The sequence below is a fragment of the Heptranchias perlo genome, chromosome 8 (assembly GCF_035084215.1).
Source record: "Heptranchias perlo isolate sHepPer1 chromosome 8, sHepPer1.hap1, whole genome shotgun sequence".
In the NCBI taxonomy this organism is placed as follows: Eukaryota; Metazoa; Chordata; class Chondrichthyes; order Hexanchiformes; family Hexanchidae; genus Heptranchias; species Heptranchias perlo.
In genome coordinates, this window is record NC_090332.1 from 5,168,127 (window position 1) to 5,190,608 (window position 22,482).

The 22,482-nt window shown below is 43.2% G+C and overlaps 1 protein-coding gene across 1 annotated transcript in view; it reads left to right on the forward strand.

Annotated features, from left to right (window-relative positions):
• Positions 1-9,952: 9,952 nt before the first annotated feature.
• Positions 9,953-22,482, forward strand: part of nmbr (neuromedin B receptor) — a 33,097-nt gene continuing 20,567 nt past the window's right edge. The window contains exon 1 of the mRNA XM_067988435.1: positions 9,953-10,356. Within this exon, the coding sequence (XP_067844536.1) occupies positions 9,953-10,356 (404 nt within the window). The remainder of the gene's footprint in view (positions 10,357-22,482) is intronic.

Here is a 22,482-nt window from a genome sequence, read left to right on the forward strand (position 1 = left end):
AACTATCAGGTCTCTTCATGTATAACACAATACTTTAAAAATAGTCAGGCTTCAGCTAGTAGAGGACTTCAGCATCACTTCTTCAGCCTACCCGAGAAGAAAGAAAGAAGGAACTTGCATTTATATAGAGCCTTTCATGACCTCTAGACATCCCAAAGCACTTTTACAGCCAATTAAGTACTTTTGAAGTGTAGTCACCTTTGTAATTAGGGAAACGCAGCAGCCAATTTGCACACAGTAAGGTCCCACAAACTGCAATGTGATAATGACCAGGTAATCTTGTTTTTAGTGATGTTGGTTGAGGGATAAACATTGATCAGGACACTGGGGAGAAACTCCCCTGCTCTTCTTCAAAATAGTGCCCGTGATATCTTTCTCGTCCACCTGAGAGGGCAGATGGGGCCTCAGTTTAACGTCTCATCCGAAAGACGACTCCTCTGACAATGCAGTACTCCCTCAGTTATGCACTGGGAATGTCGGCCTAGATTTTGTGCTCACATCGCTAGAGTGGGACTTAATCCCGTGGCCTTCCGACTCAGAGGCAGGAATGCTACCAACTAAGCCATTGCTGTCTCCTAACAATGGTGGCTCTGTCCATGCAAACGGAATATTTCTCCCAGTTACATTGTTTTAGTTTTTATAGATAGTTATAAAATCCATATACCTAAATCAATTTGTCCGTTTATTATGGGTATAAAGATAATATTGCGATTCTGCATGCCTTGCCTAAGGCAATGCTCCTTCAAGTGAGAATCAATGCATTTCCTTCTAACACAATGTCATAATTTTTTTTACAACTCTCTCATTGTCATGGTTTTGTGTTTTTACGCAAGATATTTTCTTTAATTCAACATCACGCGTAAGTGGACCTTGTATCCCCTATGATCTAAGTAAGCAATTCCTAGGAATCGAAACAGAGAACCCTTATTCTGCTCACCAGATACTGGAATGTCTCATCTGCCATCACATAACTCTCTCCGCTGTTCAAAAGGCAGACTGAATATGCACTCTTAATGGACTAATACTTCACTCTGAACTAACAATTAGTTTTATTTAAATAAAACTGGTGCATGAACAGTAAATAGTATAAAACATACTAAAGTAGGAAAGGGCAGTTGTGCTGCAGTTACTGTCCTGTTCCCTCTCTGATTCCCGCCCAGCACCATTTCACTCCAGGGCCTTTACAAGTAAATAAAAACAGAAAATGCTGGAGAAGCTCAGCAAGTGAGGCAACATCTGTGGAGAAAGAAACAGAGTTAACGTTTCAGGTCGGTGAAACATCAGAACTGGAAGATGTTAAAAGAGTTAAAGTTTTTAAGCGAGTACAGAGCGAGGGAAAGCGGGAGAGGGAGGGGAGGGGAGGAAAGAACAAAAGGGAAGGTCTGTGATTGGGTGGAGGGCACGAGTGATTAAATGACAAAAGGGATGATGGTGCAAGGCAAGGAAGGTGGGAATGGGGCAGGTTAAGAAACAAAAGATTGATCAGGAGTAAACGGCAGCAGCAGAACCATTACCAGCACTGGCTGACCGAAAAAATGGGAGCAGTGGTTATGATCTGAAGTTATTGAAATCAATGTTGAGTCCGGAAGGTTGTAAAGTGAAGGTTGCTGAGCATTTTGTGTTTTTATTTCAGATTTCCAGCATCCGCAGTATTTTCCTTTACAAGTAAATGCGAACCTCACTAAAGTAGGCAAACTGAGATGCAATGATGTACATAGGACTCCAATTGTAATTTTTTAGGTACAGCATAGGAACCGGCTGATTTCCCGCCCTCCGAGAACTGGCAAGCTGCAGCAGGCTGCCCATTTGGCACTTACAGTTCACCAGAGGAATGGAAAAGAGGCCCAGGCCTCTAAATAGCTCAGGCCTCCCGTCGGCAAGTGACTCATACATTCTGCCATCCTACTCAATATATAAAACAATAAAGTCGCCATTCACTTTCACTCTAAACATCAGCTTTAAAACATAAACTCCTTTGTTGTGCTGAGGAATATATTGCACCCTCAGAACTCAGACCCAGCTATTCTTCTGATTGACATAAGCCCTATAACACAAAGCCCTTGTGTGGCTCCTGGTCAGAAAGCTGATACTGACGCCTGGCTCACCCCGCAGACAAGTTTACCCACAGAAATATGATTCAAACCCACTCGAAGTTATATCACAACAAAAGGCAACGGATGGCTGCATCTTTCATAATCACATTAGATCAACACCTGGCTACAGAAAGCTGTGTTGCTCTTATCAGTAACGAGTGGATAGCCCATCGTGGATGATCGTGATGAAATGCGATTATTCTGCCCATTTACAAAATTCATACCTAAACGACCTATTATGTGATCCTTAGATACAGACACCTGGTGAAGCCCCTGCCACTAACTTTTCTGGCCTCCGAGCTGATGGCTTTTCTTTGAGAAAAGGTCAGTGTGACTTTGGGTGTTAACCCCTCACATGCTGCTATAGCAATACAAAGTACAAGTTAAAAAATCAATACAGGCAAAAATCTATTTTTCGTCACATTTAGCATCGCCCTTAATTTTTCATACCATAATAAGGCAGCATATGTTAAAATTCCTGGGCTAGAACAAATTTACCTTCCATAAATTGATAAAAATTATATATTATGCTTGATTTCCCATTATTTGCTGTACACAGTTGTCTTACTAAATCTAATAGAAAGAATTCATTTATACAGCATCCTTCATAACCTCAGGATATCCCGATGTGCTTCACAGACAAAGCGTTACTTTTCAGGTGTAGTCACTGTTGCAATGGATAGAAACACGGCAGCCAAATTGCACAAGCAAGGCCCAACAAGCAGCAATGAGGTAAATGGCCAGATCATTTATTTCCTCTGCTCTTCTTTGAATAGTCCTATGGGATCTTTTAGATCCCTTGAGAGGGCAGACTGGACCTTGGTTTAATGTCTGATCTGAAAGACAGCACTTCTGACAGTGCAGCGCTCCCTCAGTACTGCACTGAAGGTGAACCAAGATTCCATGTTCAAGTCTCTGGAGTGGGACTAGAACAAACAATCTTCTGACTCAGTGCTACCACTGAGCCAAGGCAATCACCTATCATCATTAGTGAGTACGAATCAATTTGGCTTCAGAAGTACCATGCAGACTTTGCTTTACTATATTAAACAGCTAAATATGTAGATATGGATATTTACATACTGAACGGCAAAAATTGGACTCAACTTTCTCCTGCAAAGGGCAATCAGGTTAAGTAGAATGGGTCAAAATCACCAAGGAAATTACTCACAACCAGATTTATGTATAAGTCTGATTCTAGGCACTGACTCAAGAGTAAGAATGAGACTCAGTACCTGTTTGCATCTATCAGCCGTTTGTCCACCTCAAGATCAGTTATGGAGGTGGATCAATTTGTATGGAATAGTCTGGTAAACAGTTTCAATGAAACACAATATTTCCTGAGTGTAGATAACATCTTTCTATGTAATATTGCATTTGTCTTGTGATGACTATGAGCCAAGAGATCCCGATGGGATCGGTTCTGCCTCACAGATCTTACAAACTGTTATTTTTGCAAGTTTGTAGTAAGTCAGTGGCTAAATCAAAGGTGCATTGTTGTTTTTGAGACATTTTTAAGGTGGGCATAGTTCCTGGAACACTCTGCTCTTCGAGCAAAGATTGAAGGGGTGTAGGATTATATTAGTGGTATAAATTAGTGGTATAAATATATATAGTGGATTAAATTAGTGGTATAAACTTGGCGACATGGACATGTTGGGCCGAAGGACCTGTTTCCATGTTCTAAACTTCTATGATTCTATGATTCTATGATTTGTTCAAGTTGAATAGTATTACAGTATTGGAGCACCAATGCTTGATGCCATGGGTTGGAGGAAAATGAGTTTGTTGTCAGGATCTGCCACTCTGAGTTTGCAATCTCAGCCTCATCGTAGGGGAGAAGTACCTCATGAAGTGTTTCCTCAAAGCATGACAGGGAAGAATTAGGACGGTCACCTTCAGGACAACAGTGCTCCACATCATGGCATAGCTGGGAGCAGGGTACCTGCTTGCTGTCTGCCCCTCTTGGCTCTGCATAATGCATTATGAAGGGAGGTCCAATTGGGGAAAGGGCGGTAAATCTGTTTGACAATCAGGAGTGTTCGGGAGTGGGTGGTTGAGTCTGAATCTATCTCAGGATGATTGAATGCCAATCTTTTTCTTTCCACTGGCCATGAAGACACCAGGTGAAGTAAAGTTGCAGGAGTTCCACAGGGCAGTGTCCTAGGCCCAACCATCTTCAGCTGCTTCATCAATGACCTTCCATCCATCATAAGGTCAGAAATGGGGATGTTCGCTGATGACTGCACAGTGTTCAGTTCCATTCGCAACCCCTCAAATAATGAAGCAGTCCATGCCCACATGCAGCAAGACCTGGACAACATCCAGGCTTGGGCTGATAAGTGGCAAGTAACATTCACGCCAGATAAGTGCCAGGCAATGACCATCTCCAACAAGAGAGAGTCTAACCACCTCCCCTTGACATTCAATGGCATTACCATCGCCGAATCCCCCTCCATCAACATCCTGGGGGTCACCATTGACCAGAAACTTAACTGGACCAGCCATATAAATACTGTGGCTATGAGAGCAGGTCAGAGGCTGGGTATTCTGCGGTGAGTGACTCACCTCCTGACTCCCCAAAGCCTTTCCACCATCTACAAGGCACAAGTCAGGAGTGTGATGGAATACTCTCCACTTGCTTGGATGAGTGCAGCTCCAACAACACTCAAGAAGCTCAACACCATCCAAGATAAAGCAGCCTGCTTGATTGGCACCCCATCCACCACCCTAAACATTCACTCCCTTCACCACCGGCGCACTGTGGCTGCAATGTGTACCATCCACAGGATGCACTGCAGCAACTTGCCAAGGCTTCTTCGACAGCACCTCCCAAACCCGCGACCTCTACCACCTAGAAGGACAAGAGCAGCAGGCACATGGGAACAACACCACCTGCACGTTCCCCTCCAAGTCACACACCATCCCGACTTGGAAATATATCGCCGTTCCTTCATTGTCGCTGGGTCAAAATCCTGGAACTCCCTTCCTAACAGCACTGTGGGAGAACCGTCACCACACGGACTGCAGCGGTTCAAGAAGGCGGCTCACCACCACCTTCTCGAGGGCAATTAGGGATGGGCAATAAATGCCGGCCTCGCCAGTGACGCCCACATCCCGTGAACGAATAAAAAAAAAAGTTCAACCCTGTTGCTAGCGAGAATGAGATCACAGCCCAAACAACTCACAATTTAGCATGAACTGATTGGTGAAGGAAATGGAAATGTCATGCCAATGGTTTAGGAGGCAATCCTCTGCAGTTACGGCTGAGGCATGTTGTTTAGGCAGCATTACAGAGAGCTTTATCATACACAATGCACAATGCCTGGCCTAGGAGCATTTGAGATTGGAACTGGGTGTTATTTCTCAGCAATAGTATTCTTTATCTTGATGAGCACAAACATTCACTGTAGGTATTAATTTTTAAAAATGGAATGGTAGACTAGATCAACAAAGCAATTACACAACTCACCCAACTGTATTGTTTATTTACAAGATAAGTATCGTTATGAATTTTATCTTAACCAGCCAGATCCTCCAATTCTATTTTGCAAACATGCTGAATGCCTCATAGTAAGTAATAGATAGATTTAAGAAGGTCAGAGAGTAAGGAATAAGAAATAATCATCAGTCCTGTTCCTTTAACAGGTTTAGTACAAATTGCTTCATTATGACTGTACTCAACCCGTTCAATCTGCTTAGGGAACTGACCAACCATTGCTGAAGCCTCCAGGAAAGCAATGGTCTGGGAAATACTCCCAAAGATGGCACCGTCATAGAATTACATAGAATTTACAGCACAGATAAAAGCCCCCAAAGGTCTCTACCAGTGTTTATGCTCCACGGGAGCTCTACATGAGCCTTGGTAAAGAAATGTCAAATACAAATGAAAAATGCCCAAACAGCCGATTTGCAACCTCGAAAGGTTATTGGGGAAAAAGTCTACCATTATAACCCACTTCAAAAGATAGATGCAAGTTCTTTCTTTCCTTTTCTTTCTGTACTTATGTGTTGGTATCGTCCATTAATACCGTCCTTAGCTTGACCAAAATCGTTAAGCTGTGATTTCTGCTTAAAAATATACACATTAAAAACGAGTTTTTTTTTAAGATTATGCAATTGGAATTAACTGAGGCAAAGGTTTCGAACAGTCGGGACACGAGTGAATCGTCAGAGAGATACAGGTAACAGGGAAGTTAGGGTAGCTTGTTTTTTTGCACAAAGGGCTTGAGATTTGTGAAATACGTTACCAGGGTAAATCATAGGAACCCATGGCATAAATGGGTTCAAGAGGCAACTGGACGTGTTTCTGGAGAGAGAAGGGATTGAGGGATATGTTAAAAGGTGAGTAGATGAGTTTGGTATCAATGGAAATCGATAGGTTTTGTAGGGCCAAATGTTCACCATATCTCGGTAATTCAGCGTAACGCAGTCAGAACGGCATGAAAATCTATACTGTAACTGGCAGTATAGTTGTCACAAACTCCTTGAAAATTTAAGTTGAGAATGGGTTCCACACGATTGGTGCTAAAATATAGAACGGCTGCAAATATCCAAATCAGCAGATTCAGAACTGGAAGCTGTGAAGGAATCCCACCTCCCTAAACAAAGACCCGGTGAACACCCTGCTGTTCTAATTATTGTGGTGATTTGTACTGAGAATATTTTAAGCGGCACCGCTTCACCACCGACCATTTCTCCTTCGTCCTTTAGATAATTACCTTTCTCCGACTTTAGCCCATTACTGAAACCTTTGCAGAAATCTCGTCTTGTTCCCCTGGTCAGTAATAGGAGGCAAGTTCGGGAGCAGCTTCTTATTCAGAATATGGCCAATTCCTCCCCTGACTTCGCTGTCACCCACAACTCTCTAATGTTTAACTTGTGTCCCTGTTATTCGAAGCTTTTGCCTTAATCAACTTGGTTCATTCCTTTAACAATTTTTAAAAAAAATCTCGCGTTTGATGTCAATATTTTTAAGCAGAAATCATAGCCTAACAATACTGGTCAAGCTGGGGGCAGTATTAATGGGCGATACCAACATCTTCACCCGACAAAGGAGAAAGCCTCCGAAAGCTTGTGATTTTCAAATAAAACTGTTGGACTATAACCTGGTGTTGTAAGAATCCTTACATTTGTCAACCCCAGTCCATCACCGGCATCTCCACATCATCAACATTTAAGTACATTAACATGAAGGGTTTTGATAGAGTAAATATGGAGTAATGGTTTCCATTGGCAGGAGAGTAACCAAAGGACACGGATTTAAAATAATTGGCAAACAGAAAACCGAGGGGAAATTAGGAGAATTTTTTTTACTCGGTAAGTTGTCATGATCTGGAATGTGCTGCCTGAAGGGGCGGTGGAAAAATGCAGGGCTATGGAGAAAGAGCAGGGGGAGTGGGACTAATTGGATAGCTCTTTCAGAGAGCCGGCACAGGCACGATGGGCCGAATGGCCTCCTTCTTTGCTCTGTGATTCCGCGATTCTAGCCATTCCCCCTAATAACCTTCCGAGGTTGCAAAAAAAAAAGAGGGGGCGGGGGGGAGAGAATTGCTTGTAACAGATTAACGCGAACTGTCGCTCTCATAGTGGATGTATCATCAGAATAACTGACCCACATTTTGAAGGTGCACTGGGTGCCATTGTTTCAATGATTATATTTTTACAATTATTGCCAACTTGAGGTTGAAAACAAAAAAATGACTTGAAAGAAAGAAAAAAAAATTCTACTGACAGGGATGGAGAGGGTTTTTTAATTTGAAATCCATCCATGTATTGTTCTGCGGTCTCTATTTGGAGGCTCTAATGGTAGCAGAACCTGAGTAACCATTCAGAAAGTATGAACAGTTGGAGTGAGAAGTTTTATTGCTTTCCGCCTTTCCCTTGGCGGCAGGGATCTGATGCTCTGCAGAATTAAAGCATTTCTGACCGCGTGAAATGTAACGTGGAATTTATTGACGGCAATTGATACTAGCTCAATTGCTAAATTTAAATCTGAGATAGATAGCTTTTTGGCAACCAAAGGTATTAAGGGATATGGGCCAAAGGCAGGTATATGGAGTTAGATCACAGATCAGCCATGATCTTATCAAATGGCGGAGCAGGCAGGAGGGGCTGAATGGCCTACTCCTGTTCCTATTCTTTTCGGCGTATTGGGGGGTGGAGATCCGCATCTCCAACCTTACCCTCAACTCCCTCCACACCGTCCATTCTTTCCGAGTCCCAGTTAAGAAAAGGCCAGGAAGATCCTTGGTTGCAAAGAACACCCTTTGAAGTTAGTATGTCGCTCAATATAAATTTGTCGTTTACAATCATCGGAGTTTGAAAGAGCTGAAAGATGAAAATGAAACTCTAATAATGAACTAAAACCGATGTAAAGACCCACAAGTGTGTGACATGAAACCGTGCGTTTCTGCTGCCCGCCCCAGTCAACTTTTCATTTAGTTGGCAATCAAACCAGAGACACCTCCACACCCCCCTCCCCACCCCATAATAGGAATTCAGGGTGGAGGCATTGATGAGTTAAACTTCCTATGGATTAAAAGAAAATGAATCGGATAGCAACAGTGGATTTCAGCTGGATGAGTTACTGGCTATGCCGAAACAGAGTTGCTCTTGCTTTGTACACAGAGGCGTTCCCCGGAGTTTATTCTCATTGGGTTCAGCAACAACCTTCGTCACACATAAGCCCAGTGGTTTTTTAAAAAAAAAATATTTTCCCCTTTGATACAATGAACACGGCCACTCTGTTACGAAAGAGGTACGTAAAACAGCGTCTTTTTTTTTTGAGAACTGATTAATAGAAATTGTGGAGAGAGAAATACTCAGAGAGAAAAAAAAACATCAGAATCAAGGGGCAAATCTTAAAGAGTGAAATTAAAAGTCGGCGAGGGAGAGTGAAAAAAAAGTGTCTGAGAGACCAGGGGGGTAAGAAAGGAGAGGGAAAGAGAAGGAAGAGGAGACTGGGAGGGAGAGCAGAACCAGAGTCAGTGAGTGAGAGAGAAAAGAACAGTAAGAGAGAAGAACCCGAGAGAGTGAGTGAGAGAAAGGCAGAAGAGAGTGAGAGAGAGAGAGAAGAAGAATCCAAATGAGAGAGAAAGGAGCAGAGAGAAATAAAGGAACAAAGGGGAGTGAAAATCATAAAGAAAATAAAGAGTAAACTGGGAGAAAGAAAGTGAGAAGAACCTGAGAGACAGAGAAAAACGGAGAAACCTGAAAGAGCGAGAGATAGAAAGAGAGAGAGAGAGAAAGATTCAAAAGAGTCAAAGAAAAAAATCTTAATAGAGAAGGAGAAACTGAGCTTGGCGGTTTCAGCACGGTGCGTCTGGGACAGCTCCCTTTACAAGCAATGAAATCCAGTATTGGAAAATGTGTCTGAGAAACAAGACGCAACATTTCAGCACCGTGTTGTTTGGGACAGCTCCTCTCGCCGTGAGATCACTGTGATTCCTGTCATCAAGACGGGTTGGGACTCAATCAACTTCAGGTATTTTCGAAGCCGTTGGATGCCGATTTTTTAACTTCTGCCAATATATATTATTTTGAATAATATTCAGAAATCAAAATCTTATCACCACTGGCTGTTATTAAAGAACATTGTTGTGAATGTTTTGCCGAAATATCGACCGATTTGTGTTTTATGCCGCCCTCCTCTTGCATTCATTCTTTCTTTCAGGTAACTTGTTACAAGTCGGCTGAGGGGGACAGTGACCACACCAGCCGAATATCGCGAAGATGCATTGCATTGACTGACTATTACAGATCTGGCTTCACGGGTATTTAAAGCTGTTTTGGACGAGATCAAAACATAGACCTTAAAGGTTTTATTTTCCTGTAGAAGCTGAGGACACTTTATTGAGATGGCCAGTGGACTGTTCTCCAACAGCACATTCCTCCCCCCAGATAAATTAACTTTGAATAACTTTACCGAGGAGATCGCCTACTTTGACACGATGTTTTTTGTGATCAGATGCATAGTCCCACCCATTTATCTCCTGATCATCACGGTGGGCTTGTTGGGGAACATCACTTTAGTCAGAGTCTTTGTGGCTAACAGCGCCATGCGAAGTGTGCCCAACATCTTCATTTCCAGCTTGGCCGCCGGCGACCTGCTCCTTCTGGTGACTTGCGTCCCAGTGGACGCTGCGATGTACTTTTTCGAGGAGTGGATCTTTGGCACGGTGGCTTGTAAACTCATCCCCCTCATCCAACTCACCTCGGTGGGGGTGTCAGTGTTCACACTAACAGCCCTCAGTGCGGACAGGTAAGATGAATCTTCAGACTGTCCCGTTTTTGGAGAGGGTACCCTCTTCGTGAAAAAAGAATGGGAAAGCTATCTACCTGTCTGTCTTTCACTTTATCAATCTACCTATCTGCCTGTCTGTCTGTCCGTTCGTCTATCACTCTATCAATCTAACTATCTGCCTATCAATCTGACTTTCTGTCTATTGGTCCATTCATCCATCTATTCATCCCAATAATGTTCATGATAATAATTATAATTAGAATAATGGGAGTAATTTCATGCAGTAAACTGATATCAGCTAATAGCAGCATCGAGACAGCCACGTTTAAAAATTGAAAAAAAGGGGACAGGCAAGAGATGGATAAGGGCGGACAAATTACTTGTCTTTTTCGAGTAGTGGAGGAATTTTAATATCATTGCTATGGTTAAGGACAATGTTCAGATAGATGTTGCAGTCTGACGACAACAAACATCCTCAGATTAGCATTACAGCGTGAGCCCCAATAGTGAAAGAGCTGTGTTCTGATACTCCCTGCTATTATTCCCCCCATTACAGATGGAAGACTCTCAAGCCATCTGTATGATAGGATTAGAACAAAGCTGGCAGACATGAAAGGGCAGTACTCTAACATGCTGTGCTAATCAGCAACGTTGATTGGCAGTAATTAACCTTTTTAGTAGTACATACTCTTCATGGCTTTCAAAAATGTGTCTAGAATCTCTAATGATGAATGTCAGAAGTTAACATGAGAGAGATACACAGTGGTGTGGGATACAGCACTTGAAATGCCATAGCATACAAGGCTACGGACCAAATGCTGGAATATGGGATTAGAGTAGACAGGGCTGATGGCCGGCGCGGACACGATGGGCCGAAGGGCCTCTATCCGTGCTGTATGACTCTATGACTCTATGACTCTATGACAGCATCACCCATTCAGAGTAATCTCTAATTGAATTTTTAAAAAATCACAATTTCGTTATGGACCCACTGCATGATGATATATACACAAATGATAAGGAATATGGAAATAATTTTAACACAAATGTACTCATACTTATCAGCTTTATTTAGATGGTTTCCTAGTGTGGGATATGCTGGGAAGGGATCATAACAAAAGAAACAGCATTGACATTAAAACAACAGCATTATTATAACTGCATAAATTAATATTGATGGGCGCCAAAAAGGATGGGAGGGAGAATGGCAACATCATGATAAAAAAAGTCCGAGCAGGAGGGCAGGGAAGGATAGGTGAAGGATGGAGAGAAGAGATTGACGATAGGAAGTCACCAGGGAAAAGTGAGAAATAAGCATCTTCACCTCTTCTCTCACCAGGGCATAATTTCAAAGTTTGCAGATGACATGAAACTTGAAAATATAGTAAACAATGTGGAGGATAATAACAGATTTTGGGAGGACATGGACAGACTGGTGAAATGGGCAGACACATGGAAGATGAAATTTAATGCAGAGAAGTGTGAAGTGATACATTTTGGTAGGAAGAATGAGGAGTGCAGGAACAGAGAGACCTGGGGGTGTACGTACACAAGCCTTTGAAGTTGGCAGGACAAGTTGAGAAGGCTGTTAAAAAATGTGGGAATCCTTGGCTTTATAAATAGAGGCCTAGAATAGAAAAGCACGGAAGTTATGCTAAACCTTTATAAAACACTGACTCGGCCTCAGCTGGAGTATTGTGTTCAATTCTAGGCATCACACTTTAGGAAGGATGTCAAGACCTTAGAGAGTGTGCAGAGGAGATTTACTAGAATGGTACCGGGGATGAGGGACATCATGTGGAGAGACGAGAGAATCTGGGGTTGTTTTTCTTAGATCAAAGAAGGTTAAGAGGGGATTTGATAGAGGCGTTCAAAATCATGAAGGGTTTTGATAGAGTAAATAAGGAGAAACTTTTTCCACTGGCAGGAGTGTCAGTAACCAGAGGACACGGATTTAAAGTAATTAGCAAAAGAACCAGAGGCGACATGAGGAAATAAAATTTACACAGCGTGTTGTTCTGATCTGGAATGCACTGCCTGAAATTGTGGTGGAAGCAGATTCAATAATAACTCTCAAAAGAGCATTGGATAAATACTTGAAGGGAAAAAATTTGCAGGGCTTTGGGGAAAGAGCAGGGGCATGGAACTAATTGGATAGCTCTTTCAAAGAGACGACACAGGCACAATGGGCCGAATGGCCTCTTTCCATGCTGTATCATTCTACCATTCTATGATTCTAGGTCCTCTGGCTTACCTATCCTGTTATCTCTTATTTGCCCTCTGGATCTCTGCGTGGATCTCAATCCACGTTGCTGTCGTTTCCTTCTTCTACCTATTCCTCCTCTCCTCCCTGCATCATTTGTTGCATCAGGTGATTCAACTCAATCAGATTTATGAGGGCGGATGATATTTAAACAAAATTAAATTATCCTTCTACCGACATGACATTTCATTCTGAGAGATGATAATTAATCTGTTTTTCCTCAGATGAGAGAATTGTTTCCAAACCATGAGTTTTATATGATAGGGAGCCAATTATTTCCTTGGATTTTGCAGTTGCTCAGTTCACACAGCCACCTGGGGAATTGTAGAGTCATGAGTGTGGTGGGGGAGTGGTGGAATTCCTTTGGTTGCTATGGGCTAGTAACATTATACATATAATGGGATGATTTCCTGTGTTTATTCCTGTGTTAAAAGAATGGATTTATGATTTTGCTATCAAGAGAGATCAGAGGAAATCTTCCCACTGTGCTTGTAATGTTGCTAACATACAGTGACCAGAGGAAACTATCTCCCTCATATTCCAAAATTCTGTCATCGTTTGATCAACTTGTATATTAGTTAATTTCATAAATAGATGAGCTATTCATCATTCTGTTTGGCTCCATCAAAAACTTTGCCCTCTGATTCCATCCCTCTCCCTGGTTGTTTGCTCAGTCGGTGTTCAACCTTGGTGTCCTATTTCACCATGAGCTGTATTTCAAATTAAACACCCCAGCCACCACCACTTCCATAGTTTCACCCAACTTTACCTCGATCTCACCCCCGCCTCTATCATCACCAGAACTCTCATCCGTGCCTTTGTCACCTCCAGGTTCGACTGGTCAAATATTCTTTTCATTAGCCTCATGACCTCCATGCTGTATAAACTGCAGCCCATCTAAAATTCTACCACCTGCATCCTATTCCATTCTGTCTCACTCCCCTATCACCATTGCTCCCATCAAACCTTGATGACTGTAACCTCCTCTAATCCTACATTCCAATGCATGCCCTCTGCACTTCCAACCTGGGCTTCCTTTGTGCTCAACCCGCTCCATTTTTGATGGCAGAGCCTTCAACCATCTTGGCCCCGCAGTCTGGTGCACTCTCCCGAGACTCATCTATCTTGCCACCACTCTGGCCTCTTCCAAAACCTCCTCTAAACCTAGCTCTGCGACTGTGCCTTTGGCCACCTCCCTAACTTCATTCCTTTCACTAAGTGTCTGTTCTCACCTCTGTTGAGCACTTTGGGACATTGTATTACAGGCATTATTTAAATGCAAATTGTTATTCTTCATGCTTCCAATAATCACACTGCAGGCACCACAAATCAGATGTATTTGTGCCAGTACTTTGCTCTTCCATTCCTTTAGCTGTACTTTTGCAATTTTTTTCATTATACATAAAGATAGATTTCCAATTGTATCTCTTTATCCCTCCTCTCCTTGAGGTGTTGACTGATACCGGCAGCTCCTTGGTATCCCTCTTTTCTGTATGAGTACCTCCTCCCAAAGTGTTCGGCTATTTGACGAGGAGGAGGCACATCACAGCCACAACCAACCCAGACCCTACCATATACCAACTCACATTGGGGGGGGGAGGGTGTAATTTTCACTTTTGGCGGGGGCTGTAAAATTGGGCATCAGCGGATTGGCCGCCTGTTCTACTCCCCGCCTGATTTTCCTTACATTAACTTCATTAGAGAGGAAAATTGGACGGGTGTATAAAGTGCAGACGATCCAATACCACCGGATCCGCCACCGTTAAAAGTGAAAATTGGCCCCATGCACTTTGTAGCAGGGCCATTCAATAGCAATCTGGAGCAGGGACCTCTGCTGATCCTTGCCTTTCTAGCCCAGGAATAATGGAGCCAGCTGTAGCGACCTAATCTTTAAAAAAATTAATTCTTGGGATGTGGACGTCACTGACAAGGCCTGGCATTTATTGCCCATCCTCTAGTTGCCCTGAGAAGGTAATGTTGGGTCTTCTTCTTCAACCACTGCAGTCTGTGTGATGAAGGTGCTGCCACAGTGCAGTTGGGTTCTAGCAGTTTGATACAACTGAGTGGCTTGCTGGGCAAATTCAGAGAGTAGTTAAGAGTCACCCACATTTGTGTGGGATTGGAGTCACATATAGACCAGATTGAATAAGGACGGCAGATTTCCTTCCCTAAAGGACGTTAGTGAACCAGTTGGGTTTTTACGACAATCCAATAACTTCATGGTCACTTTTACTGAGACCAGCTTTTTATTTCCAGATTTTTTTAAGAACTGAATTCAAATTCTCAAACTGCAGTGTGGGATTTTAAACTCATGTTCTGCTGGATTATTAGTCCAGGCCATCAAAGATCAGCTAACACAGCCCAGATCAGTGACCAAAACTGACACCTTCCCACCCTGCGAGACCCAGTCCCAATTAAACCAAAGGGGAAGTTGGTACCATAGTTTCTCTGTGGAGCATTGTTGATGGTCAGCTACATGGATCAATGTCTTGATAAGCGGTAATGATACTCTAATTCCAGGTCAGGCAAAAATTTTATGGGCTAGATATTCCTGTTGGAAATAACAGCGAACAAACCTTTAGTGCATTCACGTGACATTCCTCCAAAGTATTTAAGGGGAAGCTAGAGATGCATTTAAGGGGAAGCTATAAAAACACAAGGGAGAAAGGAATAGAATATGCTGGATAGGGTTGGATGAAGAGGGGTAGGAGGAGGCTCACGTGGAGTACAAACACTGACATGAACCAGTTGTGCTGAATGGCTTGTTTGTGTGCCGTACATTCTATGTAATCTCAACAGGGGCCTTAACCTGTTTTACAAGTGGACAGAAACATCAACTGACATATTAAAGCTGTTGTCCGCTGTTCTTGCCAACAATTTCTTGCCATTTAATCTTCCATTACATTCCTGCTATGATGTGTGAATGAATTCCCGATAGATACACATGCTAATCTATCTGCTCACAGCTTGTCTTTCTCATGTTGTGTTTGATTTGACTTTAATAGCCTTGATCGCGACACTTTCACTGTAGTTTAATTTTGTACTTGTCTCCTTTGCTGTGTATATTTTTTTGACCCTCTTTCCCTGCAGGCTTATCTTTAGTAACAGTGATAATTGATGTTTACACATTCTTACTGTTAGTTGGATTTATGTGGTAGTCTGTTATAGCTGAGCTGTTGCTTTATGTTGTGACTGGGATCTAAATGTGTTCTCTTGTTCATCTTCCAGCCCTAGCGTCTCATGTTCTGCGGTGAATCCTGGCGTTGTTAAGAATTCTGAATTAACTGTTAATGAATTCATGCATGGCTGGTATTATATTGACCGCTTCCTCATCCAGATGTTGATGCTCAGTGACACCATCCTTAGACGCGGGGTCGGTTTCCATACGTACACTGATGACAGTCAGGTCTACCTCTCCACCATCTCTAAATTATAGGACCACCTCCAGCTTTGGGGTCTACCGTTGGCTTCCCACCAAAGTTATAGCAGGAGATCAGGAGAACCCTCTTGCACTTTCCAGCCACTATGTTGCTGCAGGTATTTTTTCATATTAGTTCTCGGGATGTGGGCATCGCTGGCAAGGCCGGCATTTATTGCCCATCCCTAATTGCCCTGAGAAGGTGGTGGTGGGCCTTCTCCTTGAAATGCTGCAGTGTGGACGGCATTCACACAATGGGGTTAGGTAGGGAATTCCAGGCATCTGACCCAGTGACGATGAAGGGACGGCCGATATATGTCCAAGTCAGGGCGATGTGTGACTTGGAGGGGAACTTGGAGATGATGACATTCCCAAGATGTAGCAATTTATTTAGTGAGCCGGAGGCTTTAAGAAAGCAATAACAAGCTTGCATTTATGTAGCAACTTTCACATTGTCAGGACATCCCAAAACACTTCACAGCCAGTGAGGTTCTTTTGAAATGGAGTCACCATTGTAATATATGGAAAACATCAGGGGTTCCATTTCTTGTGTCTCTTGTTTCCTGGTAGTTTGTGGTGTATAGGTTTCGGTTTGTCAGATTGACTTTCGTGCCTAGTTGCTCTCATGAGTTAAACACCACACTGCATTGCCTGAGAAGTGAATGTCGGTTTTCTTTTTTGAGTGTTTGCTAAACAAAACCTTTCAAGACTTTTAGGAAGCAGATTACTGAGAAGAGTCCTTGAAAATATCCTGCAGACAGGCAGACACCTATTCAGACCATGTTTTGCTGCTGCAGACTCCTTTAGTTATGTCGCACATGTCACTGAGTCCAGATATACAGGACAGACTTCTGCACCGGGTTTAATTCCCTGGGGGATCTTAGCTCTTGGTTTCAATCCAGTACATTTTACCTTATCAAGTAAAGGCTTTGGGGAGACCCACCTGAGGCAATAGACTGTCGCCTTGTTTTTTTCTTCCCCAGTTATAAAAAATAAATCTTCAGCAGAAATAGTCATAACTGCCGAGTTCACAGAGCTTCCTGTATAACTGATGAAGCTTTGATTCCCTGTGGACTGGACTGTGGACTGTAGCTGTGAATTTTGCCAGATGTGAGACCCTCTCATTCCTTCACGTTGTTTATGTGGATTGTATTTTATCGATTTGCTGGAAGAAAGCACCAAACTCTTAATTTTGTAACTAATTTGTGAGTATATATGTGCTTGTGTGCACTTGTGTGTGTGCATGTGTGTGTGTATATGTATGTGTGTGTGCGTGTGCGTGCATGTGGGTGCATATGTATGTGCGTGTGTGTGGTTGCCTGTATATGTATATGTGTGTATGTCTGTATGTACGTGTGTGTGGTTGCGTGTATATTTGTGTGTGTGTGTGTGTATGTGTATGGTTGCCTGTATATGTGTGTGTGTGTGTGTGTGCGCATATATGTGCGTGTGTATATATATATATATATATATATATACACACACACATATGTGTGTGCGGTTGCCGGTATATATATGCATGTGTTTGTGCGTTTGTGTGTATATATGTGTTTGTGTCATTTTAATTGATATCTTGTACAAAATATAAACCAGAGAGTGCTGAAAATACACAGTAAGTCCGTCAGTGCTGGACATAGATCCATCAAAAGAACTGATTCTGATGAAGAGTTTACACTGGAAAAACCTCTCTCTGTCACTCACTGACCTGCTGTGTAGCTCCAGCTTTCATTTCAGATTCCCAGCATTGGAGATTTTTAAAAAAAATTGTAGATAAATTGAATCCCACCTCACGAACATTTTTTGTGCAAACAAGAACTCTCTGCTGATGATGCACAGGCTGTTTATAAATCATATCATTCATACCTATCTCCTGCATCATTTTTATAGGGGCTTGGGTCATTGGCATCATGCCAGCATAAACTTGATCAATATCTTAAACATGTCAATGACACAATACAGAGTATTAAAAAAATTCGATGACCAGAATCTGAGTCGTGAATAGATTTACTCCCCTTCTCGCTCGTGAGCTGGGCCAATGTGGGGTCTTTATTCTGTGAATCCTCTCATGAGTCACGGTCGATGTTTGCTGCCCTTTTACCACAGCTCCATGGAAGTTTGCAGCGTAGGAGGCCATTCAGCCCATCGTGTCTGTGCCAGCTCTATTTGCTAGAGCCGTCCAAAACTGATCCTGCTGTCCCTCTCTCCCCACCCCCCCACCCTCGGCGTGAAGAACTTTCTCCTAACCTCTCTCCTCGCTGTCTTAGAGATAGATAATGCCTTTTCTCATCAATTTTCTCAGCTTCCCCCCCTTCGGAGGATGCTGTCTCCTCACTGGGGTACTGTTCTCCTCACTGGGGTACAGTTTCACAGACACCAGTTGCCTCCCGGTACTTTATCCAGCTGACAAATTTTCAAGTGTGAGCCTTGACAGAATCAGCAGGCTATTCCACCATGGGGGGCACCGCATCTCCATCCTGTCCTCATTGGACACCAGCACGTGTGGTGTTCTATAGCGGGGAGGAGGAGGGAGTTGGTCACTCCAACATGGAATGTTGGTTCCTGCAATGCTCAATTTTTGCAACTTGTATTTGCTTCAAGAATCATACAGCACAGGAGGAGACCATTCAGCCCATCGTGCCTGTGCCGGCTCTTTGAAAGAGCTGTCCAATTAGTCCCACTTCCCCCCTGCTCTTTCCCCATAGCCCTGCAAATATTTCCTTTTCAAGTATTTATCCAATTCCCTTTTGAACGTTACTCTTGAATCTGCTTCCACCGCCCTTTCGGGCAGCTCACTGCGTAAAAAAAACCTCCTCATCCCCCCCCTCCCTCACCCCCACCCCCCCCGCCCCGGGTCTTTTGCCAAATTATCTTAAATCTGTGTCCTCTGGTTACCGACCCTTCTGCCAGTGGAAACAGTTTCGTCCTATCTACTCGAACAAAACCCCTTTTAATTTTGAGCACCTCTATTAAATCTCCTCTTAACCTTCTCTGCTCTAAGGAGAACAATCCCAGCTTCTCCAGTCTCTCCACATAACTGAAGTCCCTCATCCCGGGTACCATTCTAGCAAATCTCCTCTGCACCCTCTCCAAGACTTCCTAAAGTGTGGTGCCCAGAATTGGACACAATACACCAGCTGAGGCCTAACCAGTGACTTAAAAAAAGATTCAGCATAACTGCTACTGTGGCAGTTTTTTGCTCGGTCATCTTAACGATCACTCTGTGAAATTCACACTGTCTAATAAGTAGCTTCCGCCTCTGTGGGGTTTTACTCACCATTTTTACAGAAGATAGCACTTGGCTCATTACAAAAAGTCATGTGGTTCATTTCTTGTTGAGTTGGTTCATTTGCCAGATTATGTCTGATGTTCCAACGACCGTCTTAACGAACTGCAGGCAGTGAATTAAAATGTAAATTAGTGGCAAATCATGCCCTAGTGCTTGGGCTAGAGATAACTTTAATTACCACGCATATACCACCCACATGGCATTAATGGCCGCAACACTTCCACTTTCCCTCAGGGATTATATGAAAACACTGATGCTTCCTAAATGTAAATTTATTAACTACTCCACTGCCTGGCTGTTTGAAATTACTCTCTATAATGGAAAAGTTTTGAACAAATTGAGAATCCCAAATGAAAGACCAATGCCGATAATGCAGGGGGCTACCAAGGTTGGAAAGAGTAGGGGAGGTGAGGTGAATCATGTATCGCGGACTGCAACGGTTCAAGAAGAAGGCCCGCCACCACCTTCTCAGGGCGACGAGGGGTGCACCGTAAATGCCGGCCGTGGCAGCATCATCGATGTCCCCAGAACAAATAAAAGCTTGTCGGAGGGAGAGAATGCTAAGGGAAATAAGGAATACCACAGATTTGAATTCCTGGGGAAAAAAATTGAGTTAGGAGTTTAAGAGAAGTCAAGGATGAGAAAAAGTCCATGGCCCACCAACCCTTGACACCCCATAATCCTGCCTCTCCCAGCCCAATATCCAATTGTGTTTCCAAAATCCTCTAAAGCGTGAGTTTCAGCTGTCTTGTTTGACAGATCATTCCACCCTTTATGTGAAGAAGTTCTTTCCGCTATCTGATCCAAGTTTATTTTTCACTATTTATGAGCTATTACCCTTCCTATTTTAAAGCGATATTTGGAAGGTACGTTGAGTCTTGATTTCAACCCCTATCAAGGATGCAGGGAGGTGGAACAGCATAGACGACGATGCATTTGCCGCTTAGGAGGAACCAGAGAGGGAAGTTCAAAGGAGTACTGACCAGAGCTTTGCAAGAATAGAGAGAGAGAGGAGAGATCAGTAACTGTATCGGAGAGACTGCACTGCGGAACATTCCAGAGAGGAGTTACCAGGGGTGATTTTTGAACCCGGCAGAAATTAGGTGCTCGTGCCCCCAAAATGTGGGGCGATGACCCGCTCCCGATGACGATGAGGCCTGTCATCCTCAGGGCCTACCGTTAGGCGGTCGAAGCTCCCACCTGAGTTAGGCGCTTGGCCCTTTAATATGCAAATCGGGGTCCTACGATGCTGTGAATCCTACATTTCAAAGGTGACTACATTTCAAAAGTACTTAATTGGTTGTAAAGCCCTGAGGTCATGAAAGGCGCTAAATAAATGCAAGTTCTTTCTTTCGAGATGAAGGTTGAAGAATAAGAAGGGAAATCATATTACGAAAATAATTCATTTATATTAAGTTCCATTTTATATCTAGTTCTGTAGTTAAATCTTAGAGTTAAAGACTGCAAAATGCAACTAGCAGTACAATGTCTGTACAACGGTTAACTACAACCTGCTTCCAGGCTCGGCTCGCACATGTTTACATTTAGATTCACTTTATCTCTCTAAACCGGAGACTCAATCTAGTTGTTTTGGTAGGATGGCTCCTTTTATGTCATGCTGTCCCTAAAACACCAATGTTTTCCTGTACAACCCGCGACCATAAGACATCAGAATCATAGAATCATAGAAATTTATAGCACAGAAGGAGGCCATTCGGCTCCGTGTCTGTGCCGGCCGATAAAGAGCCATCCAGCCAAATCCCATTTTCCAGCTCTTGGTCTGTAGCCCTGTAGCTAATGGCACCTCAAGTGCGTATCTAAGTACTTTTTAAATGTGATGAGGGTTTCTGCCTCTACCACCCTTTCAGGCAGTGAGTTCCAGACCCCCACCACCCTCTGGGTGAAAAAATTTCTCCTCAACTCCCCTCTAAACCTTCTACCAATTACTTTAAATCTATGGCCCCTGGTTTTTGACCTCTCTGCTAAAGGAAACAGATCCTTCCTATCCACTCTATCTAGGCCCCTCATAATTTTATGCAACTCAATTAAATCACCCCTCAGCCTCCTCTGTTCCAAAGAAAACAACCCCAGCCTATCCAATCTTTCCTCATAGCTAAAATTCTCCAGTCCTGGCAACATCCTCGTAAATCTCCTCTGCACCCTCTCTAGTGCAATCACATCTTTCCTGTAATGTGATGACCAGAACTGTACGCAGTACTCAAGCTGTGGCCTAACCAGTGTTTTATACAGTTCCAGCATAACCTCCCTGAGAATGGAGATTGCGAGTGGGTAAAGGGTTATGGAATGCAGGTCCCTATGGAATAACGCAGCTAGAAATAATATGAATGGGATAAAATCTTTGCCCCCGGTTGGGAGATGAAGAAGGAGAGCATCTGGAGAGTTGAGTGTAATGTGAGTATCTTCTATAGCAAAGCATCCTTTGTGACCTCGGCGTTGGTTGTGATTATAAGTAACATTTTAATCTTTAATAAACGGCATGTGTTTGACTCCCGTGTCCAAAAATTCAGCCCTGACGTACAGACACAGGACTGCAGCCTTTGTTTATATTATTACAAAATTCACATTCCTAACAAGTCCACAATGGAGAAACTAAACACTGTCTGTTGGAAGAAACAGGCTTCAACAAAAACAAGAACAACTTGCATTTATAAAGCATCTTTAACGTAGTAAAACGTCCCAAGGCATTTCACAGGAGTGTAATCAGACAAAATTTGACACGAGTCACACAAGGAGATATTAGGACAGGTGACCAAAAGCTTGGTCAAAGAGATAGGTTTTAAGGAGCGTCTTAAAGGAGGAGAGAGAGAGGTGGAGGGGTTTAGGGAGGGAATTCCAGAGCTTAGGGCCTAGGCAGCTGAAGGCACGGCCGCCAATGGTGGGGCAAAAGGAGTGGGGGATGCACGAGAGGTCAGAATTGGAGGATCGCAGAGCTCATAGGCGAAGTGGGCCTTAACTTGATGACTTGATTCACTGACTCATTTTATGGAATTGAAAAGACTAATCAGAGACTGTTGATTATTCTTGATACAAGGATTGACCATCCTCCATGCCTTTGAGGGAGAAAGGAATAGAAGGATACGTAGATAGGGAGAGATGAAATAAGGTGGGAGGAGGCTCATGTGGACCATAAACAGCGGCATAGACCAGTTGGGCCGA